Source organism: Petaurus breviceps, unplaced genomic scaffold (genome assembly GCF_028583685.1).
Source record: "Petaurus breviceps papuanus isolate PSGF00001 unplaced genomic scaffold, PetGlider_PUasm1.0 90760, whole genome shotgun sequence".
NCBI lineage: Eukaryota > Metazoa > Chordata > Mammalia > Diprotodontia > Petauridae > Petaurus > Petaurus breviceps.
In genome coordinates this window covers 5,750,785-5,762,315 of record NW_027187338.1, presented here as the reverse complement: position 1 = coordinate 5,762,315, position 11,531 = coordinate 5,750,785, and the positions used below count along the sequence as shown (strand labels likewise).

Genomic DNA, 11,531 nt, shown 5'->3' with positions numbered 1-11,531 from the left:
CACACACACACACACACACACACACACACACACACACACACACACACCCTACAGCCTCCCAGGCTTCTTGAAGGAAGCAAAGGGAGAAGAATCAGCCTAGTGGATAGGGCAGCAGACTTGGAATTACCATGGAAGACCTGAGTTCAAATCCCACTTCATATGCTTACCATGTGTATGACCCCAGGCAATTTACTTAACATGCGTCTCAATTTCTCTATCTGTAAAATGAGGGAGTTTTGCTCAGAAGCATCTAAGGGTACCTTCCAACTTGAAATATATGAGTTGAAAGGACCTTAGAGATGATTTAGTCCACCTTTTAATTACAGAGGGTGGGGTGGAGAAAGATTCAAAAACTTTGGGTTTGAATCCCTACTCTGTCACTTCAAGATCACAGGGCATGGACATACCTATTAAATATATTAGCACTTCCTTCTGAGCTTGAGTGTCTCCTTCTATGAAATTGGGGTGAAGGGGACAGGATTGGACTCAGTGATTTCTACTATCTCTTCCCATCTGGCCATCTCTGCTCCTATCCCCTCATGGTCAGAACTTCCCTTTGGTCTCTTTCTCCCTCAGACCTAGTATGGTCTTGTAACTGACCAGCTAAGGTCTAGTAGTCTCCTGATTGAAGGGTCTGAGACAGAGCTATGCCTCCCACCCTCCAGAACAAGCAGAAATAAAAGAAAAACTGCCCTCATCCCAGCTGCCTCTAACAAACCTGGAACAATAGAGGGCCCCTGGTCTTCCATTCACAGTATGTCCACCCAGTCAGGGTCCTGGTGTTTTCATGTGCCTATGGGTGTGGGGTCCTTGATTAATATCTGCAACTCAGGGGTACAGATCTATATCTGTAATATTTATGCATTTTGTTTATGTAACTGCTCTTAGGCATGTTGTCATATGTGAGGTGTGTGTAGTTGTGTGTGATTTCTGCCTAGCTACACTTATGTGTGGTTGTGTGTCATTTTGTGTGACTGTGGCATTTCTGTGGTTTTCTTTGTACTCAGTAGCTATGGTCCAATCTATGATATTAGCATGTGGAAGTCAACGTGGCTTGTATGTGTGTGGCTATGTCTGATCTCTGGGATAATGAAGGGAGCACTGAATGTAATATGTGTGGTTGTGTTTGCATCATTCTAATATGCATGTGCAACTGTGTGCATACACTGCCCTCTACAACCTTGTCAGAGGCCTGCAGGACCCCCCTCCCCTCTCCTACCCTATCTCCAAGCTCTCCTTCTTGTCAGTCCCTCCCCATCCTGCCCCTTCCCCAGACAGCCCCACCTCCCTCCTGAGACCCCCCACAGAGACAGGCCCATCTGCTGGACGATCAGTGACCTGTGTCAAATGAGGCAGGAGTTTGGGTAGGCTGGACTCATTCTGGGCCAGAGCAGACAGGCAGCTATGCTGGGAAAGCCCCCAGCATGAGAGTGGGGGAAGGGGGAGGAGGACAGAGTGACTGATGTGAAGGGGAGCCCTAAAAAAAAGAGAAAGGGGGACAGAGTAAGGGGGGAGGAAGACAGGCTGTAGCTGCCCTGTCAGGAACACTCTCTGGAAACAATGGGAAAAAGCATTGTGGGCTGGGGGGGGGTCTTTTTTCCCTCCCTGGGGATATAACTTTGGACACAGTGTCACACCGCAAGTGCCCTGATCTGGGTAACCATTCGGATGTTTCAGAGGCAGCCTCCCCTTGCCCTCGTGTGCTTTAGCACGTCTGTTAAGAGTCTGTGTGTGTCTAGGTGTCTATCTGTGCCTCTTTCTGGATCCACTCTTGGGTGCACTAGGAGGAATTCTGCCTCTGTCTCCATAAGCCTGCTCTGGCTCTGTGTGCTGCAGGGAGGTAGACTGTGGGTATTCTTGCTTCTGTGGGTGTCTGTGAGGGGTCTGAATGGATACGTCTGGTCTATGTGTATCTGTGCATGTGTATCTATTTGTGACTGCGTCTTTGGGGTCTGTGGACTCATCAGCATGGATCTGCCTGCCTGTCTGCCTGAGGGCCAGTGTTGTGCAGGAGAAAAAAAAAAAAAACAATATTCAGCTGGGGAAAGGGGGAAGGGAAAAACAGCAAAAGCCCTGGATTTGTTTCCCAGATCCATCCTTGGCTCGGTGCATCTGTCACCTTAGGCAAGTCACTTTCCTTTAGTTTCCTCATATGCCAAACATGGATAATATTCTGTCCTGTCTCCCAAAGCTGCTGTAAGGATCAAGTGAGATCAGACGAGTTTCAAAGAAGCTTACAGCTCATCCAGTCCAGTGACCTCATTTGACTGAGAATGAATGGGAAAGTGGGCTCTAACCATGAAGAGTTCCTGAAAATGGAAGCTGAGGATATTATTACCTGGGGGGTATGAGCTCTGACCAAGAAGGGAACCCTTCTCCCTGCTTCCACTCCCTTTGAACCAAGCTTTCACTGGTTAAGTCCTTGCTTATTTGGGTTCTAATGCCAGAAGCACTTCAACACAATGGCTTGAAATCTCCACTCCCAAATTAGAAGGAATTTTGACTTAAAAAGTAAATCCTAATTATTAGTGTTGCAAATCTTGAAATTCCAAAACAGAGGAATGAATTTTACTTTTTATCCTGAAAGGAAAATCCTTTTTTTCTGCCTTCTATACCTCTTGTAGCTGTAATGGTCTGTGGTTGATGTTCCAGCACAGACGAAGCCTGGCTAGGGTAGCTGGGTGAGATCAAGGTAGGAAGTACAGCTTCAATACGGCCCTTGCCCATGTATCATCAGCTTCTACAGGCAGCACAGATCTGGGAAAATGCTCTCCAATTAGAGTTGCCAAATATGTTAGAACAGAGTATGTAGATGGCTAGAATAAGAAGGGATCCCAGAGCATCAAACAATAAATGTCAGAACTGGAAAGGATATTAGACTACAGAATTCCAGCATGGAAAACAGAGAATGTGAGCTGGAAGGTGCCTAAAAATTTCAGAATTGGAAGAGATCCTAGAGACAGCCTAGTTTAACCCTCTCATCTGACAGATGGGAAAAAATAAGGCCCCCAAAAATAAATGTGAACCGGTGTCCAGATCTTGAAATACCAAAACAGAGAAAGCAAATGTGACTTTTTCCTGGAAGTCCCCATTTAAGGGATTTATTTCACTTAGAAGCCCCACCCAGTCCCCAAAGGTTTGAAGTAGAATTCTTTTTGCCCCTGAGGATGGAAATAGCCAGTATGGTATCTGGTGCCAAGTCACAGCCTAGGTGCTCACTGATGGCTAAGCCTGAATCTAAAGTACCACTTACTATACAAAACCCATAGTGACACTTCAGGAGGGATTTTTTTCCTCTCCCCAAGCTTTGCCCACAGCAGCTAACAGCAGTGGCACCCAACAGTAATCACCAGGTCACAACAAGCTCCTGGACTGAGGAGGTCCACCACATTCGCTGTTGATGCCAAAGGCAAGTAAGTACCATACTGCTTTTAAATACTTGCCATATTACAAGATTTCTGCCCCAACAAGAAATCAGTGTTGAGGTTACATGGTTAACAATGCAGTGCTCTCATAAAAGGGGTGAAGGCCAGATTCAGAGTTAGTGAGAGCAAGCTTTCGTTGGCTTTTAGAACTGGAAGAAATTTGAGAGACCTCCCTAGACCAGTGGTTCTTTGCTCCCTAAAGTACTCAGCTCGTCAAAGGAACTGGGTTCTCATCCCATCACTGCTGCTTACAGTGTGACCTTGGACAACAACCCCTCTGAGCCTTAGTTTTCTCATCTGTATAAATAAGGGTGTTGGTCCTTTTGGCTCTAACTACTACTTTAAATGACACTCAGGTGGAACTCAGACTGCATTCAGACAGAATGACAATAACGGTCCATTTATTGATTCAATGCTTTTGGGTTGTTTCTCCCAATAACCCACCCCCAGACCAAGGAGGACTGGATGGGTTTGCTTGCCTGCATTTTCCTTTCACTGAAACTTTTTTCTTCCTAGACATCATTTGGAAATCTAGTCCCCCTTGTGTTACCAATGGGGAAACTGATACCTTCAAATCAATAGTTCAAGATCACCCTAGCTGGGCAGTTAGTGTCAAGGCTAGGACTAGCAAGTATGACTCCTGTCTCCAAACACCAGGTTCTTTTCCATCACCTAAATTGTGAATCTTGATCTCCTGGTTCCAAGGAAATGAATCAGGGTGGAGGGAAGAAGCCTTTTGAAAGGTAAAAAGAAGAAACTTACCTAACAGAAGGGTTCTGCTGCATATCATCAAAAGGGCAGGGTCTCAGGAGCACAGCCATCTGACATCCTGGAGTGAAAAGACATTTTGGAAGCATTTCATGGCTATCCTGAAGGTCTCAGTTTTCCCAGACTTAGCCACGCTAAGAGCCTAAGGTAAAGACAAAGAGAGTAATTCCTGAAACCATGGGTGGTGACTGAGGACAACTGGGAATCTGCCCCCGATGGGGAGGTGGAGTAGCCAAAGCGTCTGTCACCTACTATCTGTCACCTACAGGGTAAGAGGAAGGAAGTATAGGAGACTCCTCTGAGGTTCTTCACAGGGTTCAGTCACCATCTGAGAAATCTGTGTCATAGACAACTCTCAGAATAGTCAATGTTTCCCCAAGCCACTGGAGAACCTCCAGAGAAAATTTAAAAAAAAAAAATAATAATAGCTCCTATATCTATAGCATTTTATGTTGTATTAAAAGATTTTCAGAAAACCCTGAAAGATATGCAGTGCAAGTATTATTGTTATATCCATTTTAAGGATGAGAAAACTAAGGCCCAGAAAGGATAACTAAAGCTCAGACTCAAAGAATGACAGAATTAGAGATAAACTAGAGATAATCTTAGACATCATTAAGTTTCTAGATGAAGAAGTTGAATCACAGAGGGGGAGGAATTTGCAACAGTAGGAATTAATAGAGGGGAATCTCCATTTAGATCTCCTGACTCAAGGCCTATACTCATTCTACCCCCACTACATGAAGCTGAGACCTAATTATTTTTTTTATTTAATTTATTTATTTTGCCTTTTGGAGGGCAATTGGGGTTAAGTAACTTGCCCAAGGTCACATGGCTAGTATTTTTTTATGTTAAGTGTCTGAGGCCGGATCCGAACTCATGTCCTCCTGACTCCAGGCCTTCACTTTACTCACTTCGCCACCTAGCTGCCCCCAAGCTGAGACCTAATTAATGCTTAGTTGGCCACTTGCTTGGATGGCCAATGCTGGGCATCTTCAGTATGGGTTTCCTGATGGTCTGTTCATAGAAAGCCCCCACTCACCTCACTCTGAGACCCAGCCTCAGTTCACAAACAGCAGCCTAAGGGAAGAAGTAATGAGGGAGGGAAAGAGGGAAGAAGGAAAAGAAAGAGGGAGGAAAGAAAAGAGGAGGGGGAGAGAAAAGGAATTTCAATGGCAAAGAAGAGATCAGTCCCCTCTGCCAGTTCATATAACATCCATACACACGTACACACACACACACACACACTGCAAACAGCCTGAGATCCCTAGGGATGAGAGATTTCTCTGGCTATAATCTCAGAGCTGGGAAAAGACAAGAGGCTGGATGAGGCAGTTAGGGAGGAGATGGATGAGGACTGGCAGCTAGAAAGCTTGGGCTCCTGGGGAATCTGAGTCCACCCTGAAGCCTGTGACTCCCCTCCATGAAGTGAGAACATGACAAAACTTCGAAGGACTCTCTGCTATGGCTGGAGCTCTGCTCAGAGCCCTTCACCTGCCCTTACTCTCTGTAGGCTTAATCCTGGAGTAACCAGCAGAGTACCTGAGTCGGGGCCTGGCTATAACTAACTGCCCCTGACGGGTTTGAAGGGAAGGTGTATCAACATGTCGGCCCTTCCTTCCTTTCTTGTCCAGCTCTCGGGATATAGCCTGCTGAAGACCCAGGAACTCCGACCCACAGAAATGGTAGGAACAAAAGTGAGGTTTCCAAGGTTTGTCTGACAGAGCTCAGCCCCTAGCCAGACTCCCAGAGAGGACAGGCTGGACAGCTCCGCACCCCAGCAGGTTTGCCCAACCAACAATCCCCCTCCTCAACCCTCCTCTCCTGCCAGGCTGTACAATGTCTCCGTGGGGGAGGAGGAGGGGGCAGTGACCTGGCTGTGACCCTAGTCACTGAGCCTGTCAGGCCCAGTGGGGAAGTGGAGCTGGAAGCAGCTTCCAGAGAGCCCCGAGGGGGCCCGGCCGGAGAAGGAGAAGTCTAAGTACCTGGCCTATTCCCATGGCAACGAGCCCCACACACGCCCCCCCCCCTCAACTTGCCCCCTTCAGAGAGCCTGATGACATTATTCCAGGGAAAAACACGGGGGCTGGGCTCTAACCCGAGCCCCTCCCTGACACCAGTTACTTTCCCGCTAGTAGTGAGTAAGTGGGAAAAGAATGAAAGGGGGCCAAAGAGGCCTGAGACAGTGCCTTCTTTACTGAGAACAAACAGCCGCCTGTCACCGGCTCGGTACTCACCTGGGCTGCAGCGCTGGGGCTGACTTCGTCGAGAGACGGAGGAGATCGAGTCCCAGCCCAACCCGGCCGGGCCTGGAAACCCGGGTTCTGTCTCTGTCTGGCACAAAGCTCCGGCTCCCCGCGCTTTGCAACCTCCCTGTCTGCCTGCCTCGCCTTTTCTGGGGAGCCAGAGGCCCCAGATCAGAGCCCGAGAGGCCGAGGATCGGGATGGGTGGGCCCTCAGGAAAGGAGAGCATGGGTCAGGCGGGGATGGGCAAAGCCGAGCCGAGCCCATAACAAGTCCGAATCCCGAGCCAGGGACGCAGTTACCGGACCGCCGTTCTACCTCCCAGCTCGGCACTGCAGGGACTCAAGAAGCATGGGGAGGACCAGTCCCGGAGCAGTGCAACGGCCTCTCATAGAGGAGGAGCCGCGGGGCTGAGCAGCTTCTGGGGAAACCTGAGCGCCTCCCAGAGCCAGCCCTGATCCCCTGGACAGGGGAACCGAGAGACAGACTCTGAGCCTCCTCCTGTCTTGCCCAGAAAGAGTTATCTGTACTCTCCGGGGTTCGTTGCTCATGGCCGTAGGCCTATCCTGGGGTCCCAACTGTCTGTGGGAAGCAGGGCCCACGCAAGGAGTGGAGAGAGAAAAGCGGGGCGCGGTCCCCAGGCCACCCCCGCTCCTCTCTCCCACGTGGCGGCCGCGCCCCCGGGGGCGTGAGTGTGAGTGTTAGGTGCGGGGAAAACTGAGGGGGGGGAAGAAGGGGGAGGTGGTGAATGAACCCCCTGCGGCCAATCAGCGGGACCGGCACGCGGGACCATCCGGAGCTAGAGGCCAATGGTGAGGGGGAGGCCCGGGCCCGGCCGACAGGCGAGAGGAAAGAAGGGGGGCGGCAGCCAAGGGCTTTGGGGGGGAACGGGAGGCGTGTCTGCAACTAGCCAATGGGAAGGAGAAGGGGTGGGGCTCCAGAGTACTGAGCGGGTCCCGGCTTTAAGCCGGCGGAGCGCGGCGGCGGGGCCCGCAGACGGAGCAGCAGCGGCGGCAGCGGCGGCGGTGGCGGCATGGCCACCACCGCGCAGTACCTGCCGCGGGGCCCGGGCGGCGGGGCCGGGGGCGCCGGGCCGCTTATGCACCCGGACGCAGCTGCGGCGGCGGCCGCGGCAGCAGCGGCCGAAAGACTCCACGCAGGGGCCGCGTACCGCGAGGTGCAGAAGCTGATGCACCACGAGTGGCTGGGAGCAAGCGCGGGGCACCCCGTGGGCCTGGCCCATCACCAGTGGCTACCAACGGGCGGTGGCGGCGGGGGCGACTGGGCGAGTGGCCCCCACTTGGACCACGGGAAGGGTGGAGGCGGCAGCCGCGGGGACGACGGCGGAGGTTTCCACGCGCGACTGGTGCACCAAGGGGCGGCCCATGCGGGAGCGGCGTGGGCTCAAGGCGGGACACCTCACCATCTAGGCCCGGCCATGTCACCGTCACCCGGGGCGGGTGGGGGTCATCAGCCCCAGCCTCTAGGGCTCTATGCGCAAGCAGCCGCGTACCCGGGAGCTGCTGGGGGCGGGGGCCTCGCGGGGATGCTAGCGGCTGGCGGGGGCGGCGCGGGGCCCGGCCTGCACCACGGGCTGCACGAAGACGGACACGAGGCGCAGCTTGAACCGTCGCCACCGCCCCACCTGGGTGGACATGGACATGGACATGCGGGTGGGCTCCATGCGGGTCACCTGCACCCAGGCGCAGGTGGTGGCGGCTCCTCATCAGTCGGGGAGCACTCGGATGAGGACGCTCCAAGCTCCGACGACCTGGAGCAGTTCGCCAAGCAATTCAAACAGAGGCGCATCAAACTGGGCTTCACGCAGGCCGACGTGGGGCTAGCGCTGGGCACACTCTACGGGAACGTCTTCTCGCAGACCACCATCTGCCGCTTCGAGGCCCTGCAGCTCAGCTTCAAGAACATGTGTAAATTGAAGCCACTGCTGAACAAGTGGCTAGAGGAGACCGACTCTTCCACAGGCAGCCCCACCAACCTGGACAAGATCGCGGCGCAGGGACGCAAACGCAAGAAGCGCACGTCCATCGAGGTGGGCGTCAAGGGAGCTCTGGAGAGCCACTTCCTTAAGTGCCCCAAGCCGTCGGCTCATGAGATCACGGGCCTGGCCGACAGCCTACAACTGGAGAAAGAGGTGGTGCGCGTCTGGTTCTGCAACCGGCGGCAAAAGGAGAAGCGCATGACCCCGGCCGCTGGCGCCGGCCACCCCCCTATGGACGACGTGTATGCGCCAGGTGAGCTGGGACCCCCCGGGGCCGGGGGCGGGGGCGCCTCGCCGCCCTCAGCCCCGCCGCCTCCACCGCCTGCCCCGCTGCACCATCACCACCACCACACACTGCAAGGATCAGTGCAGTGACCCCCTCACCCTGCGGGGCCCGGACTCGAGCCCCTTCCTTCTCCTCTGCCCACCATGCCAACACCCCCCCCCAAAAAAAAGGGAGCGGCCCCCGAGACAGCGAGATCTAGAGGACAATCGGGGGCTGATCCCGCCCGCAGCCCACGCGGACAGGACTTTTTGTTTGTTTGGATTTTACAATTTTAAAAAAAGGCAAAGAAACTTTAAAAATAAATAAATAAATAACACGACCCCGAACCAGACAGACGAGGACCCGAAATTGTCTCGGAGATGGCGGACTGGTGGCGGCGGAGCCTGGGAGGGAGCTGAGAGGAACCGAGACCTCGAGCGGACTTAACCAACTCGCCAGCCTACCCACGGACCACCACCTCCATCCATCCCACTCCTGGCAGCCCTAATCCCCCAGACTCACAGGCAGGCGGGCGCGCACCCACCCCTTCCCACCCTCCCTTTCCCTGGCTGTTTCGGGCGGGATCCCGGCAGCGTCCTCCCAGCAGCGACAGGTAACGCGATTAGGGGGAAGGGGGATCCCGGGGAGAGGGGCAGAGGAGAGGGCGCTGGATGCACACACGCAAATACACATACTCTGTCACACGGACATGCTTTCGGGCACACTTACAAACCCAATCACACTTGCAATCACACGCACAAACATACACACAGTCGGCGACCTCCATAAACACATGATCACTCTCCCTTACGCAGGCACAGTCAGGCATACACGTTGAGGAACCTCCCCAGCTGGGGTCCCGGGGGGTAGCAAGGTCCCTAAAGGGTTAATGCCCAGGGAAATTCATGCACCCACGGGGAGAGGCGGGGTGTGGAGGGAGAGGACCTTATTTTTTCCCTCCACCTCTTTTCCTTCCCAAATCTTGGCCCCTCTCTCCCCAGTCCTCCTGGTTAGTGGGTGTTGTTTGGGGTGGGTTTTTTTTTTTTTAATGTTATGTTTTTATTTATTCGTTGAAACGTTTTCCGTTTTTGGTTTGCCAAACTCCGCTCGGGTCCTTAATTTAAATCGCTGTTTACTGTATTTATCGGGGCTCTCGACGGGCGCGGGCGGGAGGGCGCAGCAGGCGGCGGGGGAGCCCGGGAGAGGAGAGCCGAGTCTGTGTGTCTGTCACACAGGAAGTAGCCAAAGCTTTCATCTAGTCCTATCTATTCTCACACTCCCCCACTTCACCCCAAAAAACCGAAAACAAGAAAAGATGGATCGAAATCCCCAAACCCCGGGGATGCTTTCTGTTTCGTTTTATCCGAACCCCGCATCTTTCTACATCCTTGCAGGTGGAGGGGGCCTCTATCATTCCCCTCCCTCACACCTTCAGGGAGACTCAGAGGGCTGGGGACAGAAGGCCTTCAGCCCCTCAGTATCCCCACAACCATCCGGGGGCCCCTTTGTCTCCATCCCATTTTGAAAACACTTTTTGGAAAAGTTAGATCCCTATTATTATTGTTTTTAAACCCAGCAACAGAAACAGCCCCCGCCCCCCACAGTCTTCCTACCCCAGACTCCCCTCAACTCTCTCCCCCCTTTAGCTCATCCCCCCAGATGCAAGTCTGGGGGCCTGGGAGCCCAAGGGAAGCTGGGAAAAAGTCCAGTCCCGCTTGGGGCGTTTGGGGGAGGCACTAGCCCTGTAAAATATGTGAGATATGTATGCACAGGCCAGTGGTTAGAGGAAAAGGAGAAATCCGCTGTGCTGAGCTTATCTTAGGGGCTTGGGGTTTTCCATCCTAGAGAATTTTGTACGCTGCCTAATCTGAAGAGGATATTTTAATATGATTTCCGGATTTCTGACCGGTCCTATTTATTTTCTGGATGTGTCTGGAACTTCCCCTCCTTCCCTTCCTTCCCCACCCCACACCCTTCGCCCAGTTTTAGCTCTGTTTGTTACAGTTTAAAGTTTAATTTTATTATTTTTATTAATTTTTTGGAAAGCATTTTGGTGCATTCTGTTTGTATTTTAATTTCTAAAAATTGTAGACTGGGAAGTTCCCCCCTTTATATTTATGTTATAGTAAATATTTTATTACTCATAAAACATGTACCCCATGGCTGTGTCCTGTCCTCTTTGCTGTAGTAGGGGCTGGGATGGGCGGCTTGGGTAACATGGGCTTGAAACTGAACCTGGGACAAGGGGTGTCATCCCAATGTCCATATGGGTAGGACCCATAATCAGGGGACAAGTGATCTATTTATTTCAATAAAGCCCTCAGCCTCCTCAGCTGATCTTTTCCCCAAGGCTGTGAGCCATGAAGCCTAGTCTCAGACAGGGGAGAGCCCAATACTGCTCCAACCGGCTTCTCCTGAAAAGAGGTTGGGCTCAGCTCTGTCTCTAGCAGTATTAGAAACCAGAGTCTCAAGTATGAAGCTTAAAAGGACAAAGCTATACCAAATTTCCCCTCTGGATATAAAGACCCTAAAAAGGATTTGTCTTCCGTTCTCACCACTCTGCACCAGAAAGCTGAGCAGACAGACTTGGGGGCCAAGAACTGGCTGGCCTGGAGTCTGCAACTTTGAACCCCTCAGGTCACACCTACCAGATGCTAAACAAAATCAGCTTCTTAAATGATCTCACCTTCCTTGTCTGTTTCAGGGTCTGGGAAAGTCTCTTCTTTGGAGGGGCTTGGGGGAATAGAAGAATTCTCACACACCCAGGCCACTAGCATCCCAGTGTTCTCCTGGGCCTAGTTCCACTTTTTAAAATGTAAAGCAAGTTGGC

The 11,531-nt window shown here is 52.4% G+C and overlaps 1 protein-coding gene across 1 annotated transcript; it reads left to right on the top strand.

The window, feature by feature from the left end:
- The first annotated feature begins 7,437 nt into the window (after positions 1–7,437).
- POU3F1 (POU class 3 homeobox 1) lies at positions 7,438–10,861 on the top strand. Its single transcript, XM_069067987.1, has one exon. It carries the CDS (start codon positions 7,471–7,473, stop codon positions 8,809–8,811), a length of 1,341 nt encoding a protein of 446 aa, XP_068924088.1. The 5' UTR covers positions 7,438–7,470; the 3' UTR covers positions 8,812–10,861.
- Positions 10,862–11,531: the final 670 nt, after the last annotated feature.

Excerpts from the sequence above, each read along its gene's own strand:
- POU3F1 (XM_069067987.1), top strand. The coding sequence starts at position 7,471 with ATGGCCACCACCGCGCAGTACCTGCCGCGGGGCCCGGGCGGCGGGGCC.